The sequence below is a fragment of the Cuculus canorus genome, chromosome Z (genome assembly GCF_017976375.1).
Source record: "Cuculus canorus isolate bCucCan1 chromosome Z, bCucCan1.pri, whole genome shotgun sequence".
Taxonomy (NCBI): domain Eukaryota; kingdom Metazoa; phylum Chordata; class Aves; order Cuculiformes; family Cuculidae; genus Cuculus; species Cuculus canorus.
In genome coordinates this window covers 16,487,857-16,510,125 of record NC_071441.1, presented here as the reverse complement: position 1 = coordinate 16,510,125, position 22,269 = coordinate 16,487,857, and the positions used below count along the sequence as shown (strand labels likewise).

General features: G+C 38.7%; 1 protein-coding gene across 9 annotated transcripts in view; it reads right to left on the bottom strand.

The window, feature by feature from the left end:
• Positions 1-22,269, bottom strand: part of FCHO2 (FCH and mu domain containing endocytic adaptor 2) — a 95,498-nt gene that overhangs the window by 14,094 nt on the left and 59,135 nt on the right. For 3 of the 9 annotated variants that reach the window (XM_054053701.1, XM_054053705.1, XM_054053709.1), the window contains 10 exons: positions 20,039-20,217; positions 19,506-19,520; positions 19,078-19,102; positions 18,205-18,247; positions 17,455-17,549; positions 13,404-13,913; positions 11,668-11,771; positions 5,346-5,475; positions 3,734-3,793; positions 225-336 (listed from right to left, as the gene is read on the bottom strand). In XM_054053701.1, coding sequence (XP_053909676.1) covers positions 225-336; positions 3,734-3,793; positions 5,346-5,475; positions 11,668-11,771; positions 13,404-13,913; positions 17,455-17,549; positions 18,205-18,247; positions 19,078-19,102; positions 19,506-19,520; positions 20,039-20,217 — 1,273 coding nt within the window. The other 6 variants (XM_054053702.1, XM_054053703.1, XM_054053706.1 and 3 more) reach the window with 6 other exon arrangements.

Genomic DNA, 22,269 nt, shown 5'->3' with positions numbered 1-22,269 from the left:
GTTTTCACTGAACACATTTTTGTATAGCAGGGATATATGAACTCCTAGCAGAATTCAGACCAACAGAGAGCAATGAGCCACGGTTGTCATTTATACCAGGGGAAAAAACCCTTTGAATCCCCCTTCTAACGTATATACATTTTTCCTCAAAACAATAAAAGTAAAACCAGCTTGTTTTCTTACTATAACTTATTACATTTAAAACAATTCACTATTTAACTAACTTTGTGGGATCTGCTCCTTTAAAGTAGGCGTTAATGGACTCAGTAAGGGCTACTGCAACAGGCAAGGTGTCCTGGTTTCCAAGGCTGACAGGGCTGGGACCACGTGAAACACCTAGAATACATACAGTGTATAGGTTTAATTTTCAAAAAGCTTAGCAATAGATTTCAGAATGTTTGACGACACCTGTAATTTTCAAGAGTTACCACCATCACGGTCATAGCAACAATGTGCAGTATTACTTGAAAGGTGTGTAGAAAAATACAAACATAGTACAGCACAATTGTACCATGAAACACTGCTTAGCAGCCTAAGAAAAGAGGACTATCAGTATGACATAATGACAATGGACAGACGCAAGGAAATACATACGAGACAGAAGAACACTGCATTAAAATGGCTACTGATGAAAGTGAAGTCAAAAGATCCAAAGGAAATTAGACACTGACAAGAACACTTAAAAAAAAATAATCCCTACTGTATGCTTATTGTATGGAAAAACGTATGATAAAATGGTCACAGAAATGCACAGAATTCATTTAGATAACTTTCACGTCAATACATTAATATCACCCTACAGAAGTCAACTGTTGAACACTGTTGTAACCATTTCAGCCAACAAAGACTATAATTCCTAAGCAGAAACCGTTGGAGAAGCCTTCGTGCATACCTGTACCAATGTGTAGCTATAAAAATCCAGTTCCAATGTGTAGCTATAAAAATCAACTCAGGCCTCACGCTAAGACTTGTTTGTTGTGTGTGTGTAAAACTGACAAAACCTATTGTCATGGAAATTTTCTTTTCACCAAATTTCTACATGTGTACTGAATATAAAATCCTGTACCAGAAGTTCTGTCTTTTTATTAGTGCAGCAGAGTAGTTGAGAGCATCTTCCTAATTTTTCGTACCACTTCTGAAGTGGCGCATATCACATAATATAATCTATCACAAAGGTGACACAAACTTTTTTGTTTCATGAGCAACTTTTCTTTCATACCATACAGCAGAAACAAAATGATTCTGTATAATATTGCTCAAGGTAAACTAATCCTATTCACTCTCAAACAGTGGCTGTGCCTTCTGAAGTCTTTCAGAAGCAGAAAGAAATTTGGGACCTTGGTCCTTCCTCACAGATGGTCTAATATGAGATATCAGACTTAAGTTCAGATTAAGCAAAAGAAGTAATAAGAACAAGTGAGTAAAAGACAGCAGTCGATCTAATTACGCTACCTCATACCTCACTCTCTAGCATGATTTCTTGCCCAAGGTAGTAAAATCTTCAGAATACTTCTCAGTGTCATGAAAAAAATCTTAGAGCAACATTTAGACCTCCTGAGATCAAAAGTGACAGTCTACTAGCCAGCATCACAATATTTCGTTCATCAATGAATTTCCGGGTTTGAACAAAATATTATGACGATGGCTACAAAAACATTTATTTATTTATTTTTCAATATAAATAGTAGGTTGTTTTATTTATTCTTTCAGATAATAGATTGGTCATGTTTCCAAAATTTTCTTTCTCTCCCTGAACACTACCAATACAAGCCGTGATTCTCAATAGTCTCAGGAATCCAGAAATCATAATTTCAAGATGCAAATGTGCAATAAAATAAAGAGTTAAAAACGATCAAAAATTCTGTTTGATGAAATACCAAACTCCACCAAAGCAAAATATGCATTACTCTTCTCTGGTGAGACCCCACGTGGAGTACTGTGTTTCCAGAGGAGGGTCACAAAAATGATCAGAGGGATGGAACACCACTCCCATGAGGAAGGCTGAGGGAGTTGGGGTTGTTTCAGCCTGGAGAACAGAAGGCTATAGGGAAACCTTACCGTGACCTTTCCGTACTTAAAGGGGACTGATAAGAAAGATGGTGACAGGCTTTTTAGCAAATCCTGTAGCAACAGGACAAGTGGTAATGGTTTTAAACTGAATGAGGGTAGATTTAGATTGGGTATAAGAAATTTTTTACAATAAGGGTGCCAAAACAGTGGAACAAGTTGTCCGGAGACGTGGTAGATATCCCCATGCCTGGAAGCACTTCAGGTCAGGTTGGATGGGCCTCTGCGCAATCTGATCTAGTTGAAAATGCCCCTGCTCATTGCAGGGGGAGCTGCACTACATGACCTCTGAAGGTCCCTTCCAACACAAACTATTCTATGATCACATGAATGGATGCAGCAGCATGGCTGCCTGGGTGTTTTCCTGTCTCTTACCCACAATTTACTAGGTAAAAACAAACTATTGTAGAACAGATAGAAGGTGATTACTCTGTACTAAATACACCAGATTGTTTACAGATGTATAAATTGGTTTAAAATCTTTTACTTATAATGGCCTTGTGTTTATTTTTATATTGATATTTGAAAATCATGCAGAGTAATGAGAACATATAAAATATATTCCTATTGGTAAAGGATAAATACTGATTTCTTGACTGAAGAGCGAAATTTATTAGGAATAATAATGCTGCTTCTACCTTTTTTGGCAACACCAAAGCAAATATATCTATATACATACAGACACACACATTCCTCTGAGGTGTATCCGAGGGACTACAAATGAGAGAGTTTCTCTCTTATTTGCTCTGCTCTTGCTGTTTGTTGCCCTTTTATGCATAAAAATCTATGTGCTCTCCTAAAAAACAATTAATTGATACAAACATAACTGCTTAACCTAACTCTGGAAGTCATTTTGTTGTATTGCCGCTGAAAATACAGCGCAATGCAGCGATACCAAGTTTCAGGTCCTTCCATGCCTGCTGCGAGCTGTCAGAGCTCTCAACTCAGGCTGCAGCCCAGCTCACAGGTTCAGTTCAAGCACCTTCAGCCGTGTCAGCAAAGCTGGCTTTGGTGCCCTGCTGCCTGTTTCAGCCCCACCCAACTAACAGCCCCTAAGCCATGCTGACACAAGATCTAGTGATACAACCGTGTGAACAGTTGCATTGACACACTTGAGGAGGTTGCCAACCTGCAGATAATAGACTGCATCACTGGTCATAAGAAGGGCAAATAAATAAACTTGATCAAAACGGTTTAGTTCAATTTATGAAAAAATATTCAGACAATTTTAATATTAGCTAAACAGCTGTCATGAAAATATTTTTTTTTAAAAATTACATTTATTATATGTATCTTCAACGATTTACATTATATGGCTGTATAGAAAGATTTTTACCTACTTGTCTTATTAGAATAAGATTTGTCAAAGTCAAAATATATTCACTTTACTTGAAAGAAAGTAGTAATGACAAACTCAAGAAGCAAGATTGAGTTTCAGCTTGTTTTGCAGGGGTGACAGACAGAAGACTGTGTTACATAAAAGCGGCTTTATCTAGTTTTGGTGATTTCAGCAACAAATAACTTAAGTAGTTGACCTTTCAAGTGACTTGTGTCTGCCAGATACCAGAAAGAGCTGGAGAAAATTGTTTCAAAAGAAATAAAATTTTATTAGGTGTAATGTATTAGGATGATTAGTTAACACATAAATCTGTTTTGAGTACAATACCTGGTGGTGTCTCACAAAGCTTTTCAATTGTAGGAAGATTTCCAATCAAAAGATCATCCTCTATTACATTTAAATGAAACAAAACATTGCAAGGAAACAAAATATTTCAAGCAGAAATATGTTAAAAACCTAAATATATAAAAAAATACTTTGCAAATCAGAATAAGGCTAAAGCATAAAAGAAACATTCAGTTATGCATGCCTTAAAGTTCACTTGGAAGATGATAATTAGAGTCAGTTCTCCATTGTTACCAATGGGGTAAGGGAAATACTGGATTGTGCAAAATAAAAAGAATACAGACACTAGTGCAGAGTATACTCTCATGCCCCAAAGAGTATTCAGCCATCTGCACTGTCCTTTCCCAGCTCTTCAGGACCATTTAACTCATACAGACAGTGTAGATGATGCCTCGTTTATTGTCGATAGGCCACTTTAATAACCACGTCAAACCTTGGTGTCAGCACACACCTCCTTACCTCCTCCCTCACCTCACGACTTCACTCTGTCATTGTCTCCAACAACACATACACTCAGAGCTGGGGCTACTGGTGCTTCTGCCACCAACTTGTTTCCTTGGCACCAGTGCTGAGGCCTGAGGAAGTGAGCCCGGATGGACTTTGGCAACCAAAACATCAGTCATCTTTCTGTGATGCTTCTCAGCATTTGGGAAACTGATGGAGAGTTAAGTGTAGCAGCTAAGGCTGGGCAGCCCTTACAATAATAGCTTTGGTCCTGCGCAGGATAGAAACAGCTGCACTACTTTAAGTGCAGAACTCCCACTAGAAGCTGTGTAGATGCTTGCCTGGGTGAGGAATCATTGGCACCAGTGACATTCACAGATCAGTGAGTATTAACTCAAGCATCAGATTTAACTTGGGACTAAAGTGGTAACAGTGTTCAGGAATAAAGGACTTTCAATTCTGCTAAAGGAGAAAAGTTAAAGTGTCTTAAATAAAATGAAACAAATCTCCCTTCTTTTCATTTGCTAAAGCTGAAGGATTTTCCTTTATAGACATGAGAAAATCTGAAATTAGTGGGAACAAGTGATGACTAAGTTGCTTTTCATCTTCAGTTTTTTTGCTCATTTGCTTGTTTTGTTTTTAACAGACATATCTGTTTAGCTTATATACTTCACTAACTTGAAGAAAAAGAAACATTAGTTCCATCTTTTTTGGAAACCACAATCACAAGAAAACAAACAAAATATAAAGAATATAAAAGAAATCAATTTTATGAACAGTCATATTCATTAAAATTTACCAGTATCCCAAAATATTTCTTCACCTATACAATAACATCTTCTGAACAAATACATGCTAACATGTTGTGCTTCATTAACAGATATACAAGCATACCAAAGAAGGATTAATAGCATAATAATTTTGAAAAATATTTCCCTAAAGAACATACCATAAATGGATCTATGGTCTAATCTAATTAAACCTACTGCCTATCTCTCAGTGTCATTTAGAAGTAGGTATTGCATGAAGTACCTAGACTGGACTCACATATGGAACATCTAACTCCAATTAATGTTTTTTCTAGCTGGTGGAACTTAATAGTAGAGTTATGCTTGTTCTAAAATAAGGTAAAATGGTTAATTTAACTTACCGACTGTAGGTGTATTTGCTGCACTGAGAGAAGCAGAAGAGGATATTGAGGAAATGCTCTCTGCACGTGCCAAGGGAGCTGCAGGTGGTGGACTTGAGTTAGAGGTCAACGGAGGGCTGAATGGCCTAGGCTGAACAAAAGAGAATACAATATTACACAAAATGGTTTTAAAAAGATGAAGAAAGATTACAAATAGACGAGTTCTTCAATTCATACCCCAATCAATTTCATAGTGTTTCTCAACACAATTCCTTTAATGCTTTATCTATCCTAGTTTTTAGTTTAAAACAGACAACTCACATTTTCCATTGGAATCAATTCTATTTGTTTCACAAATTATTTTTACTAATTTTTTGCCTGAGTAGTTAAGTCTAATATATTTGATTATGTAGGAGCCTGTCAATAATTGTGCTATAACACTGTAGCAGAACTTAAGCCTACAGCCCTGTGTTTGTGTGGAGCAAACGTGAATTTACAGAGCTAAAGGAGAGCTACTAAGAGACTGGAACTGAGTCCAGCAGAGGGCAACTGAAATAGCTGGGACTAGAGTACATGAAAGAGGGGAGAGGCTGAAGGACCTGGAGCACATGATGCCTAAGGAGGGATCTACTAGCAGTCTTTCACTAGCTAAAAGAGGGTACAAAGAAGGTGGAGTCAGGCTTTTCTTGGAGATGCAAGAGCAAAGGAAATTTTAGCTGAAGTTAGGGAAAAAAAATCCTTCTTGTAACCTTCTGTTTAAATCTTGGGATAGGTTGCCCAAAGAGATTGTAATATCTCCCTCTCTGGAGATTTTCAGAACTCAGCACATCCCCGAGAAACTCGATGTATTTTTTTAGTCAGCTCTTCTTTGAATAGGAGTTGGGCCTAGAGACTCTCACATCCTAAATCTCTGGATGAACTTATAATTCACCTAACTGTTAAAGTATTAAACTAACTAATGATCACTTTGGGATTAATCTGTCTAAAAGGTACTGGAACCCCTGAAGCATCTGCTTTGGCAGAGTGATTTTTTCTTTTTTAAATTTCAGTTCTATCACTCTTGTTGCTGGGTATGCAGCTTTTATGCAGACAATGGGAAGTGTAAAAGAAGTTCATATATAATCAGGACAACTAACAAGTCTTCCACTGGTACCCAGATAATAGCCAATTTCTAAAGCCCTCAATCATAAAGATTTGGTATCGTCCCCGCACCAGAATGTAGACAGGGACTTAAAAGGAAGTAGTGAATGTAAGCAAGTTCACAAATGGGGCAGCAAGCGAACCCCCTTCCCTGCCCACTCCTCCCCAGGTGCCTCTCCACAACAGATACAAAGTTGTAGCTGTGGAATACCAAGCAGTGGACAATGTGAGTGCCGATCTATCTACACCAGAGGAAAAGCAAACAAAGGAATGCCTCCATCTCATAATGCTAGAACCGCCACAAAGAAGAAAAGGTGAGTTAGTTGCAGGAGACTCCCTGCTGAGGGGAACACAGAGTCCAATATGTGGAGCAGACTCTGCTCATAGGGAAGCGTGCTGCCTTCCAGGAGCCTGGGTTAGGGATATCGCTAGGAAACTCCCCAGTCCTCTACTGCCCTGAGACTGCTACCCATTGGTGCTCTTCCATGCCGGAGGTGACAAAGCTGCAGTACGTAGCCCAAGGGTGATTAAAAGCGACTTCAAGGCCTTGAGACCGCTAGTGAGGGAATCTGGGGCCCAGATGATTTTTTTTCTCTCTCCTTCCACTTGAGGGCAGTGACATTGGAAGAAGCAGATGAGCCTAGTCTATTAATACGTGTCTCCATGGCTGGTGTCACCTTACCAACTTCGGGAAGAGACCAGCATGGTTGAGTTGAGACCTGCTGGTCAAAATGAAGAGCAAGATGAAACTGCACAGGGAGTGCAAGCAGAGACAAGGGACCTGGGAAGACTATAGGGACGCTGCCTGGTTGTGTGGGGATGGAGTTAGGAAGGCCAAGGCACAGCTGGAGCTGAACTTGACAAGAGAAGCAAGGAATAACAAGCTTCTACAGGCATGTAAATCAGAAAAGGAAGGTTAAAGAAAGCCTACCCCCAGTGAATGAAAATGGTGACCTCATATTGACAGAAAACAAGAAGGCTGAGGTACTCAACAACTAACTTTTTGTCTCAGTCTTCACTGACAACTGCTCTCTTCACCCTTCCTGAGTCAATGGACAACATGATAGGAACCAGGGTCTAAAGCCCTTCCCACTGTAGAGGAGGATCAGGTTCGTGACCACCTGAGGAACTTGAACATATAGAATGAATCCCAGAACATACAGATGCATCCTAGACTCTCAAGGGAATTGGCGAATCCAAGCCACTCTCCATGATATTTGAAAAGCCATGTCAATCAGGAGAAGATCCTGGTGACTGGAAGAAGGGTTACATTGTGCCCATTTTTAAAAAGGGTAGAAAAGATGACCCTGGGAACTACGGACCCGTCAGCCCCACCTCTGTGCCTGGAAAGATCATGGAACAGATTCTCCTAGAAGACATGCAAAAGCACATGGAGGACAGGGAGGTGATTTGAGACAGCCGGCATGGCTTCATCAAGGGCAAGTCCTGCCTGACCAACCTATGGCCTTCTATGATGGGGTGACCACATCAATGGACGTGCAAAGAGCAATGGATGTGATCTATCTGGACTTCTGTAAAGCCTTTGACATGGTTCTCCACAACATCCTTCTCTCTAAATTGGAGAGATATGGATTGATAAGGACTGTTCAGTGGATAAGGAATTGGTTGGATGGTCATATTCGGAGAGTAGTGATCATTGGCTCAATGTCCAGATGGAGATCCGTGACAAGTGGTGTCCCTCAGGGGTCTGTACTGGGACCAGTGCTGTTTAACATTTTCATCAATGACACAGACAGTGAGATTGAATACATCCCCAGCAAGTTTGCAGACGACACCAAGCTGAGTGGTGCAGTCGTCACAGCAGAAGGTTAGAATGACATCCAGAGGGACCTAGACAAGCTGGTGGAAGTGAAATAGGCCCTAGAGAAGTGGGCCTGTGAGAACCTCATGAGGTTCAACATGGCCAAGTGCAAGGTCCTAAAGCTGGGTCGGGGCAATCCCTGGTTTCAACATAGGAAGGGGGACGATGTGATTGAGAGCAGCCCTGTGGAGAAGGACGTGGGGGTGTTGATTGATGAGAAGATTGACATGAGCCAGCAATGTGCGCGTACAGCCCAGAAGGCCAACCATATCCCGGGCTGCATCAAAAAGAAGTGTGGCCAGCAGGTCGAGGGACATGATTATCCCCCTCTACTCCACTGTTGTGAGACTCCACCTGGAGTACAGTGTCCAGTTCTGGAATCCCAATATATGAACGATATGGAACTGTTGGAACGTGTCCAGAGGAGAGCCATGAAGATGATCAGAGGGCTGGAGCACCGCCCGTATGAGGACAGGCTGAGAGAGCTGGGGATTTTCAGCCTGCAGACGAGAAGGCTCTGTGGAGACCTATCCAATCCAGGAAATCCTTTTACAACCTGCTTGGTAGGACAACCTGTCCACAACTGGCCTGTTCCCTCTGACAGATGGCAATTTGTAAACAACGCCCCTACTGATACAGTTGATGAGTTCAATAATTGGGTTGGATGGCTTCCAAAAATGAACAACTGAACCACAAGAATTAGATTTGTTAGGATTTGTGAAAATGGATTACTGTGTCATTTTCAATTACGCAGATCCATGGGCCTCATTTAAGGGATCAAGACCAGGGGATATAGATCCCGAACCTCATAAGATTCAATGGTTAAATGCTATTTTGCCTGTATACAGAAATGCCACTACATGGTGCCTGGTCTAGTGGGAGGTGTCCCTGCCCATGGCAGGGGGGTTGGAACTGGATGGGCTTTGATGGGCCCTTCCAACTTAAACTATTCTACGATTCTAAACAGTATCAAATGAAAGTAACTTTGTGCAAAATGATACTTTCACAGAATCACAAGGTTGGAAAGGACACACTGGATCATCGAGTCCAACCATTCCTAACACTCCCTAAACCATGTCCCTCGGCACTTCATCCACCCTTTCCTTAAACACCTCCAGGGAAGGCGACTCGACCACCTCCCTGGGCAGCCTGTTCCAGTACCCAATGACTCTTACTGTGAAGAATTTTTTTCTGATATCCAACCTGAACCTCCCCTGGCGGAGCTTCAGGCCATTCCTTCTTGTCCTGTCCCCTGTTACTTGGGAGAAGAGGCCAGCTCCCTCCTCTCCACAACCTCCTTTTAGGTAGTTGTAGAGAGTAATAAGGTCTCCCCTCAGCCTCCTCTTCTCCAGGCTAAACAACCCCAGCTCTCTCAGCCGCTCCTCGTAAGACTTGTTCTCCAGCCCCCTCACCAGCTTCGTTGCTCTTCTCTGGACACACTCCAGAGCCTCAACATCCTTCTTGTGGTGAGGGGTCCAGAACTGAACACAGTATTCGAGGTGCAGTCTCACCAGTGCCGAGTACAGAGGGAGAATAACCTCCCTGGACCTGCTGCTGACCCCATTTCTGATACAAGCCAAGATGCCGCTGGCCTTCTTGGCCACCTGGGCACACTGCTGGCTCATGTTCAGTCGGCTGTCAACCAACACCCCCAGGTCCTTCTCTTCCGTGCAGCTCTCCAGCCATTCTTCCCCCAGTCTGTAGCGCTGCATAGGGTTGTTGTGCCCCAAGTGCAGGACCCGGCACTTGGTCTTGTTAAACCTCATGCCATTGGTCTCGGCCCAGCGGTCCAGCCTGTTCAGATCCCTTTGCAGAGCCTCCCTACCCTCCAGCAGATCCACACTTCCTCCCAGCTTAGTGTTATCTGCAAACTTGCTGAGGGTGCACTCAATGCCTTCATCCAGGTCATTGATAAAGACATTGAACAGAGTTGGACCCAGTACTGAGCCCTGAGGAACTCCACTTGTAACTGGCCTCCAGCTGGAGTTAACTCCATTGACCACCACTCTCTGGGCCCGGCCATCCAACCAGTTTTCAACCCAGAAGAGTGTGCGCCTCTCCAGACCAGAGGCTGACAGTTTCTGAAGCAGAATGCCCTGAGAAACTGTGTCAAAGGCTTTACTGAAGTCCAAGAAGACTACATCCACAGCCTTTCCCCCATCCAGTAGTCGAGTGATTTTGTCATAGAAGGTGATCAGGTTAGTTTGGCAAGATCTGCCCTTTATAAACCCATGTTGACTGGGCCTGATCACCTGGTTCTCTTGCATGTGCTTCATGATAGCACTCAAGATTACCTGTTCCATGACTTTCCCCGGCACTGAGGTGAGACTGACAGGCCTGTAGTTCCCCGGATCCTCTCTGCAACGCTTCTTGTATATGCACACAACATCAGCCAGCCTCCAGTCTAAATATAGCCTCCAGTCTTCTTTATAGCAGAAGAGTACCAGCTAAATTCTTCTCTTTACTTATGAAGACATGTAGAGCGGATTCCTTGGTCTAAGGGCAATTACTATAATTTCATATTGGATTGAGAAAAGAATCTCAAAATGAACCCAATTCTGACCTTACAGAAATGCAAAAGTTTAAAGGAATTTCTGTTTTTTTTTAAAGCAGAAGACCAGAATTTTGCCTATAACAAGAATATGCTGAAAATATCTTGCTACTTTGAAAGACAGGAAGATCTTACTGCAACAATATTTTTCAAAGTCAATAAGTCAAATGAAACCCAAAGAATCCTAATATTCGAGGAGATTAAGCATGGCTTGGTCTGATATGCTCTCTAGATATTCACATTCTTTGCCACATTCCTTATTGGCAGGTGTACCTGCACTGGAGGCAGTGAACAGATATGCAGGCAGCATGGAACCTCTCACTATACTGATGGGCTGCTGCTGCAATCTGCCACCTTCTTTCTCAACCAAACAGCACCAAGGGGAGGGAGAAGTCACAGCAAGGCTGCTTATGTCAACACAGGACTGATAAAGATCATCTTAATACCATTCATTCCCCAAAGCCTTAGTGATATCCCTGAGTCAATGGAGCTTTGTAAATAACTTCACTACCCTTTCACATTTCGAAAATTTCAATCTCATACACATGCTATCCTTTCATTATCAAATTATTTGTTTGCTCAAATAAAACCAATCAGGTGATGCAAAAAAATTATGTTTTGGACCTTTGTAGTTCTGTTAAGAATTATTTAGTTATAGTAATATAGTTATCATGAACAATTACTGAGTCCATCTGGTGACAGTGAAAAATCTGATTATGTGATTCCTGGTACACTGGCTGGAAAGTAAATCCACTGTAATAATGTAAATGAATGGTATATCTAAAATCAAGTTACAATGGAGAATTAAAAAAAAAAAAATCAATACATACTATTTCATTAATCCCACTAAGTTTCCCAGTAGATAGCTTTGGTCTTGAAGCAGGCCTTGGAGGGGGTACAATGGTGCCTACCGAGAGAGGAGTTGTGGGTCTTGCTGAAAGAAAGCAAATTTAAGGAAATACATATTAGAAAGGTCACTTGGAACATAAATACGTACTCATTTGAATACAATAATTAGAAGTTAGGTTTCAATTAAAAGTTTCTATTTTACAAGCTCCATCTTGTAAGATTTACTGCTAATTGCAAATGCTCTTAAAATAGGGCCATGTGACACCTTGAAAAGTAACTAAAAATGGCATCATGGCCTTTCTCATTGCTCTCAAATGACTTCATATGAACTATTCTTTGAGGTTTGTATGTAAAAAGAGGGTTTTACCTGAGCTTCCTTTTGTGTATAATCTATATGGATTCAGAACACAGGGCAATCTTTCACGTCTCACCACAAAAGAAAAATTCACTGGAAACTGATATTTGGTCCTGGCTGACTTAATGGCGTAACCCTGTTCATATCAAATTTTGCCCACTGAAATCCCGCTGACTTCAATAAATACACACCAGTGTCACGGATAAATTACTGTTTTTTTAGAACACATTAACTCCTAGTTTTTCCTCTTGGCCAAAATATCAGAAGTAAAAAGCTATTAAAAAAAATACTGCCCCATTGTCCTCCTAAACTTAACAGAAACAACTAGGTGGCGGCAGTGTAAAGATGCCACTTTTACATAGTCACTTTTCTGAACTGAACAAATAGAACCATATTTCAAAATAAATGTTAGATGCTGTCCCGCAAGTATGCCAGATCTAAAATTAACTTCAAAACAGACTGAAATCCTGATATATGACTATGTTGTTGCAGCACACCCTACTATCTCCCTCAAATTATTCTGGATGGTTCTTTTTTAATTAAATCATAAATAATTTAAAGTTAACGTAATTTAAAACTTTTAAGTATAAAGTTTTTGCAGGCATATAGCATAATTTTGCTATCATTTAAGTACACAAGGCTCATTATTGACTTGCGAAGAAAGAAATTAGGCTAATACTGACCACATCCACCTTAAGAGTTGAAAACTCAAATGTCTCCAGATAAATTAACTTCTAAATTATCAGTCATTTCTTTAAAATTATTATTATGCCCCAAGATGGCAGTCCATGCTAAACATTGAGTAGTCTGCTGCAGTACCACAAGTATTCAGTGAGTCATGGCACACCTGCCCAAATGCACTTATCCTTTGCCCTCTTAGTACGTAGCATTACCATGATATCATCCATGCACCAAATTATAGGGTGTTAAAAAAGGAACAGTTTAAAATCCATTTTATTTAATTTTATTTAATCAGAAAACATCTATACAAAACCATTTAGGAATGGAATTGTTTTTGCAAATGCAATCACTTAACCTTTGAGATCTCGTTGCTGCCTGACATCCCACAAAAATACAATCCTATTTCTAGAAAAGCAAAGCTCTGCATATTTAAGAGAAAGCAATGCCTTTAATAGCATAATTTGATTTTTTCTTCTTATTTCAAGCTGATTATTTACTTCATTGTTTTGACTTTCAAGGAAGTTGGTGCTAATGAGTGGTTTAGTACATTCCAAGTAAGAAGAAGAAGAGTTAATTTTAACATCAAGTGAGCAATACTAACCAAAAGAAAAACAAGTGAAAAGCTTGCTTTTTGGAGTCAGTTATTAGCAAAGAGCAGTACACATTGCATGCTTGCCATACCCTTATTTGTATGAACACAAGAAGACACTAAACTATAGTCCAGTAGTGCTGAAGATGATGCAGAAGAAATTTCAGCAGCAGTGCCAGTTTCTTCAATGAATAATTGTTCATGGCATATAGTATTATTGAAAAGGTCACTTTGATCCTCAGAAGCACAGCTGTTGGAAGAATTCCCAAGCAAAGCAGAAGAGGCAAGGCAGGCATTTTCAGTTTTAAAATGAAATCTTTGGGGGTCCTTCTTGTCTGTGCTTGTGTGTCTAATTGTAAGAAGTTCATCAGCAAAAGAAATCCACTGACTTTGAGAGCGTGAAACACTGGATAAAGTACTGGTGCTCCCTGAAGGCGCTGCTGTAACACTAGATTTGCACAAGCTGCTAATAGTAAAGTCTGGTGAGGATGGGCTTGTAGACCCAGAATCTGTCTGGTATCCAAGTAAAGACTGAGATACTCTACACCCAGGCAAACCAGTGGTAGATGAGGAGGAGCTCCTACTGCGCTCTTTTAGTGTAGCTGAAGGAAAGGGGAAGAATTAAAACTAGGATCAACACTGAAAAGATAAACATTTCAATTTTCAAAAATGTATTGAATATCCACATCATGAGGATTACTAGCCAGCATAAAAAATAATTGCTCTATTTGGCTAAAAATCCCACCACTTACAAATAAAAGAAAAAAAACCAGCCACATAAAAAATGTACTTCATTCATACTGCCAAACTTCCTTTTTGCAAGTAAGCCAAAAAGTCATTTGTTACATTTCTTTCCACTGAAGGCCCTCCTGCTCATTCCTTTCCCAATGCCTCTAACCTCCTCTCTGTTGTGATTCAACTTTCTCTCACATTTGTCTTTTTCTTCTTGTGTCCTACTCCACTTTTGTTTCCTCTCCATAGATTTCTGCTTTTAATGTCTTTTGAAGTTATTTAATCAAACCTATCCTACTCTTTTCCCTCCAAACATTTTTATCCTCCTGTCCTTAACATTTGTAATAGGAAGGCCCAACATAAATGGCTGTTCAGTGAATGAATGAAGACAGTGCAGTCATGATGTTTGCTGTTCTTCATCACCCAGTATCTACTGAGTAACTATATGTATGAGGCATTATCCACCCCAGTCTCTTTCCTCTATTATCCTATAGTCTTCAGGGTGCTGGAAAATGGGAGTTTTCCACACGTATTTCCTGCACTTGACTGTTGCCTGTCACAGTAGATGACAACAGAAGCAGAAAATGCAAGGTTAGTCAATTCTTAATGTCTTGAAGACTGGCAAAGCTAGGAGCAACAGCAGAGTGACAAACAGAATCAAAAAAGAGAGCCATACATTTAAAAGTCAGATCAAAAGTACAGATGTCCTCCCTACAGTGGTCTTTTTGTACACTGAACAAGTACATTATCTAAGCCTACACAAACACAGTTTTCCCTTTTTAAGCTATCTTAAATATAATTCAAAGTATAAAATACTACAGCAAATCCTATTCAAAAAGGATTGTGCAAGTGTTCAAAACTATTTTAAAAATGCACGTGGCTGAAAATGAGGAACATAAAAAGAAGCATTTTTACAATACCAATAGCTGGCTAAAAAATGTCTGTTGGGTTGGTTCAAGATAACAAAGTTAGCTTAAACTTCTAATAAAGCACGATTATTCATGGATGACCAAAGTTTACTTCTGTACTGCATAAACAACTGTCTGCTCAAATATCATGGTAGTTTAAGTGTTCAATGATTAACACACATTTAAAGAAATGTTTTAACAGTAAAAAGTAACCCGTGGAACAAGCTACATCATGAATGCTGCACACAAACCCCCTAATTTATGTAACTTAAGATTTGAATTGAGATTTTCAAAAGCTTTAAGAACCAGCTTACCTATATTAACCCTGAAGTTGAAGAGAAAGCCTTGATTTCAAGGAAAATACAATCAGATCAAAGTTGTGTATTTTTAATGTCTTTAGAGCTAAGCTGCATGTTACTGAGAATCAGAATTTAATTTAAATAACAATACAACCTATATAAATCCCATATGTTTTCCCCAAAAGCATTAGTAATTTGTTATACTTTAGAACAGTCACTTTTCTACTTAACTCCATAGATCGTTTCACAAACATAAGTATGTTTGTTAATTCTTAGAACAACAATCCTTTAAATAATTATTTAGCAGATCAAGTCTGCCAAGCACAGATGTCATAGATCTAATATTGACTTATGCCCACTGGACACTATATTCCACCAGTTTCAATGAAGCGTAGGGCTCTGGAAGTAAGCCTCATTCAGATATGAGGGCTTGGATAGATGACTCCTCCCAAGTATGGCTACAGAGACTGTTACAGATCCAATTTCCTGTCAGTACTCATCGGCCAGAGTTTACTTTCTCCACAACTATGCTACTGAGAGGGGCTGTACAAATACTCCCTAACCTGATTTTACTTCCCATCCAGGCAGTGCAGTAAACAACTGGATACAGTTAAGAACCACCAGTACCACAAATCCTCTGCCTTCCTCTACGGGGCTCTGACAACAGACCAAAGCTAGTAAAACAGATTATTTTGAGGATATTCCATTTTTTAAAATATATATATATATCTTTAAATATGTTGCAAACATGGATCCACGAGCCAATGCTGTTGACTGGTTATCTAAATAAGGAAGAGACAGTCCAATGATTTCCATAAGCTATATTTGTTAAAAACCAGAACCAGCACAAATTTGTAGTCAAAGAGTAAGTTCCACTTAAAACTTAAGAGGTTATACAGCAATGCTGGTTGCTGCCTAGAGTACGTTACTAAGCCAAGAAGAAGTAAAACTAGTTATGCAGAGTTTCCCAATTGAAACGTACTTTTCCCTACTGTTCTTCAACCTATGTTATCCATTATAAAGGAAAACAGCTAGAAAGCCATGACTGTGAAGAAAGAAGTGAAGTCTGTCATAATTTTTGGAATATGAATAGCTAACTAAAAGAAACGGAAAACACTTCTCTTATTAGGCATGTGGGAGGAGAAGAGTCTCTATATTTGAACAGCAGGGGCTGGAAAATAGATATGAGGTAGGTAAACTGAAAAGAACTATGAAAACACGGTATCTGATACTGTTAGTGGATTGTAGATTCTGCTTTAAATTCCCTGAGAAATAATAAACAATAAATAATAAACAATAAATAATAAACAATAAATGCTTTAAGTAAGCAGGTGCATAAGCTGTTTTTGTTTTAGTCCGTCTGTCCTTTGTTTTACATCCTTCCTTTTTCTTGACTAGTTTTTCAACATCTCCAGCTGTCAGCCTCTTCAAGAGAAACCTCTGCTCATGTACTATTTTGGTCCCCTTCCTTGACTGCCTTTTGAATATAACCATATATATATATATATATATATATATATATATGTATAGATCAGGTTTCAGGAAAGCCTGCCAGTGTCCTGGTCACACTACACATCCTCAAAAATCATGCACTGAAAATTCCCATGAAACATCTTGCCCTTCACCTCCCATTCGCCTCAGCCCACCCTTTTCCTCCCAATACCCCTACTCTCTTCCTTAGTTCTAGTCCCAGTCCTGCCATTTTTATCCATCTCCTCTCAGATTATGTCCACACATCTACTAACAGGATGATAGTTTCCTGCAAGAAACAAGTTCCTCACAGCAAAGATCTGCGGTGCCTTTTTACTACATAGCTCAATGGACTTTCCTTGAAAGAACCATCCCAACTCCCACTGCAAGCTCAGCTTGTCTGACAATTGCTGTGACAACCTCCACTTAATCTCCCAGTCCTACCAGTTGAAATAACATAATTATATTCTAGATGGCAATCTTTGGTTTTGGAAAGTGAGACAAGGTGATAAAAAAGGCAGAAGCAAGACAGAATTTTCCTAACATTTGTAGTGTTTCCTCTTCCTCCTTGCTCCCTAGCCTGAAAGCCTGATATACTGCACCCTCAGCTTGAAACACAGTACACTGCTTTACAAAGTTCCTTTATTTCAAAAGTCAAAGCATGTCCCCTTGCAATAACAGCAAAACATGCTGAACTATACAGAGAAAACATTTTCTACTGTCAAAGATTTTACCTGAGGAGGATGAGGATGTCAAGGAAGCTGAAGAGGAAGATTCAAGAGAACTGCTGAAGAGTGGATCCCACGCCAGGAGGTCACTGTTCCCCTTTCTATATTAAGCATTACAATTGGAATATAAATGAGAAATGTATGTACTCATAAAATCAAACTACAACTTCAGTAGTAGTTTGATAATATAGTGTAATAAATAAGTTTGCTAAATTATTCTCTATTAGTTAGTTTTCACATCTAAAAATAAAAGTATTTACAAACTGCAGGTCAAGGAACTTTTCTACATCTAAGGAGGCTATCTGAACTGATACCTTGGTGCAATTCGGTGTGTGGACACAATTCATAATGTCACTTAAATTATTGTCATTTTCAAGGAGACAAACATCTTCAAATCCATTTATTGCAGTATATTAATATATAAGCACTGCATACAGACCTGTTCAAATCTTGTAATCTTAAAGACTTTACAGTGGAATACTATATGACAGAAACTAAACCTATCTTATTTTAAACCTGAGATTTTACTGAAAACTAGCAGTTTGTAATCATGTAATGATAAATATCAATTGAAGCAAATGCATTAAATAGAAACCTCCATTTTTACATAATTACTCATTAACTCTTAGGATGCAATAGATGCCTGACTTAAAATAGCAATCAGTTGATATTTCCACTGAGTTTCCAAGTACTAGATCAAAACGAGATTAATTTCCTGCAAAACTGCATTTGGCAGAAATTTAAATTTGAACTTACTCATTAGCTGGAGCAGAGAGCTTTGATTTTGTTAATTCTTCACCTAAGCAAATAACACAGTATTATTACCAAAGCTGTGACACTCTAAAATAAAAATTTCAGTTTTATTGTAAAAAGGTAGCAAATATTAATGGTTGCAGTTTGAAACAAATTATGAATTATTAAAATGGAAAAGAAAAAATCTGTTCTTTCTCACAATATAAATTCAGATACTCCTGAAATAGCTTCTAATACGAGAGGACTACACAGAGCAAAAAGTTTTGGAAGGAAGTGTTATTCAATTGAAATTTCTTCCTTAGATTATACTGTTTACATCGATATTATCTTCAGCAAATTTGGCTTGATTTCCCACCAAAAAAATCCGCATAGGATAGAGACTAATGCTCTGTCCTCTATATCCATCACCATATTCTATGTGTTTGAGTACAAAACAGAGAGTGTGCTTTACTGGTTTGTGGATTATACTAAATTTCAGCAGGTGGAAAGGTTTCAGGAACTTGTACTTGAGTTTTTCCCATCGGGTCCCCCCTTTGGCTCTTGGATGTGTTCCTCATCCCTGTCACAACCAGCTTCATCTGTTTCCCAGAATAGGGAGAAGCTGAGGGTATAGAAAAAAGAGGACTTTGGGTGTTTCTACTAGCTGTATTGAAATTTTGATTGAAAAACTTAATTGTGTCCTTTGAGTTTACTGTGAGTAGTTCAGAGGCACACATTACTGAGGTATCTAGAACTCACAAGAGATATATTTTTGTCTATTTAAAATACAGATACTTAAGAAGTTTATTTCTTCAACCGTTTTAAAAGAAGAACTATTTTCATGCCATGTGAAAAAAATGAACAGAAATAAACTAGAAGTTAAAAAATGACACTTACTGGATGAATTTCGATTAATTTGTGCCTGAAATGGGAAAAAAGTTAGGAATAAATTATTTTAACAATTGTCAAATAAAACACTTAGTCCCAGGGTTCTACTTTTCACTCAACTTGCTATGAGATGTTTGCTTTCAATACCAGGCAAAACATTGTAAACTTGCAGAAGACCAGAATATAAACCAGTACAGAACAATCAGTGCACTCGTGTCACACCAGTAAGAAAAGGCTGGAATGAACACTGTATAGCTGACGAGGGAGCAGTATTACTAAATCCCTTTACAGGCTGGGGCAGTAAAATTAAACAGCTTATGTGTCACATGCTGTATATGAAAAGAAACATTGCCTGACGTTTTCCCAATAATCCCATCACATACTATGCTTACTTGGTTTTAATCTAAAAACATGAATAAAAGCCATTCTGTACTTACAGGACTGTGCCTCTGCTTTCAAAATGTGGAGGGGAAAAAAAAAAAAGAAAAAATCATTATTATTTTAATACGTTAACCACAATATTATCCTTAAAAGCAAAGCTGTTCTGATTCTGCAGATCGGCAGAATACATACGCTAAAGCTGCATGGTGGAAGTTACATGTATCCATATTAAGTGATCTATTTTAAAGGTTTGTATATTGTCAAATACTAACTAGTAAATGCTGTTAAAGCTATACTCAGCTATCTCCACAATGTATTCAAATGTCTTGTGATGGCAAAAGCAGGAAGACAAGGACTAAGCACTCCCAAGACTCAAAGGAAAATTAAAATCTAAGAAGAATTACTTAATGTTACCCTGCAATAAAGTGCACCAAAGATGACCCTAGTGCACAAGCAAACAGAATCTTTGAAATAGAATCACTTAACTTCAACCTAGAATAAACTCTGAACAGTAAAACACATTTTAACACTAATGATTCTTCACCAATTTGTTCTCTACATTAAAAATACAAGAAACAAAATAACTTACAGATATTGCTGGAGAAAGAGAGATGTTTCCTATAGACACTTTTAATTCATCCAAGGAAGGCATAGTGTACTGAGAGCTATTATTTGGCTGGACAGGTTTTATTTCTACATGGAACCTCCTGGGTTCATCATCTTCAGAGTCAGAATCACTGGAGGAATAGAAATGGTTCTCTTTGGTTTGTTTTTCTCAGTTAAGGCGAAAACACTTCAGATTCATCTGCTTAATCCATTTTGTAATGGCTTCCTACAAAATGATCATATTAAGAGAACATGACAGGTAAACAACACTAAAGCTCTCTATGCACTTCTATAAATGCTTCATACATATCCACTGCCCCAAATTCACAAATCAGAATTAAAATTCAGTTTTCATATTCCATTCATCTTCATAATGATATTCTGTTCTAAAAGGTGCTATGTCATGTAACTGGCAAACTGCAATATATGCCTTATAACTGAACAGCTGCATATTTGAAGGCATCAGGATAAATGAAATATTCTTCACTAGCAATACTTCTGCATGTTACATTCATTATTTGTAAGAGTCAACTAGGAGTTCTAATGCATTTATGAAAAACGTACAAATCATTTTAAAGCAAGTGAAGGAATGCCCTTGCCTTTTTAGTTAGCAGTGAAATGTCCGCGATACTCCTACCAAGCATTAACATTAAAGGAAGCAGCAGCAGCAGGGGCAGCCACCCTACTTGTCCTTTTTGCAAAGTGGCACTGAAAATTTTGCAAGAAAGGATGCCAATTACACAGAAGGCTGCACAGTAAACTGAACACCATTAGCTGCTTAAAGCATTGTCATCCCTGGTAAAAAAAGGTATCACAATGACAACTCAGTCCTTAAAATAAGCAAAACATACAGACGAATGTAGTCTTTGTTCTATATATGCACAGAATCTGGACTGAGCAAAAGCTCTGAAAGGTTTATGCTAAGTCTTAAAAAAAGGATATGTTTTGACAAGAAAGAATTTGTATATTTTCCTCTACTTAAACACAAAAATTTCTTACTACTAAGGGGTAGTATACATGTGCTATACCTTGCTTCTGTTGTTCTTGCTTGGAAACATGCCTACCATTTGAATGAAATGTCTTCAAACTATTCCCTGACAGAGATTAAACCCCTGAAGCCTAAAGACATTCCAAATCCATTTCAACTGAAAGAATTCCTGGGTCATGGGGAGGAAAAAGTCAAATGTCTTCATCTTATAGGCTATCTGCCTAAATGCATCATATTTGGAAACGAGAATTTTAAGGAAAACCATTCTTCATTTATCCAAAAGATCTCTTGCCTTGAAAGCTACCACTAATTTTCAAGATCAGTTTCCTACAAATCAGGCAGCTGATTGTAAACTGCTTTTCCAAAATTGAAGACTGGACTAATTAAGACTGACTGCTGTTACAGAAAAGTCATGTCCTCCAACAAATCATCTCTAGAGTCCTCATCAGTGGAATAAATATCCGCTCTTGGATGCTAACAGAGGAAATGAGAAAAGGAACTGATGAGGTTCTGAAAATTCAGGAAGCTCAAGAACTACCTGGCTGACAACAATTGCAAGTCACTGAGGTTTTCCAGTGGATATACGGTCTTTTCTATTGTTTCATGACAAAAAGGGTAATGGAGAAAAGCATACCCAGGTGAATAATTTACAATGCACAAATGTTTTTCACTCCTTTCTCCATTTCATGAATACAAAGTTTGAAAAAAATGATCACGCCTCTGCCCAAACTGGATAAAATTCTTTCACTTTTGTACCAATTTTATAATGGGATAGAGCATGAACTGCTTTTATCAGTACAGGAGTATTCACTGTGGGCAACAAAGGCATAATCTGCAAAGCTGATGAGAACAGAGAAATGATGATGATGGACTGGCTACTTTAGGCACCCTTAAAGGCTTAAAAGTTTTCACCATTTAAGGTAATTGCAAAGTATAAGTTCACTTTTACCTTAAGCTGGCCTTGTATCTGTAGCACCCAGGAAAAATAGTGAATACATTTCCAAAAATGAGCTATCTTGCTAACACACTATGCTTGCTTAACTCTAGAAGAATTACTCCCAGCACTTAACTTAACGTAGAGCTTCCCTCTGTTTCTGACAGGAGGAAAAAAGAGGACAACAATCTTTTCCTTCAAAAGAAGAGTACAGAAAATTACAAGTCTCCTTAAAAAATGGCTCATAAAAAAATCTATTTTGCATATCAAAGCTATTATTGAAAAGATGATA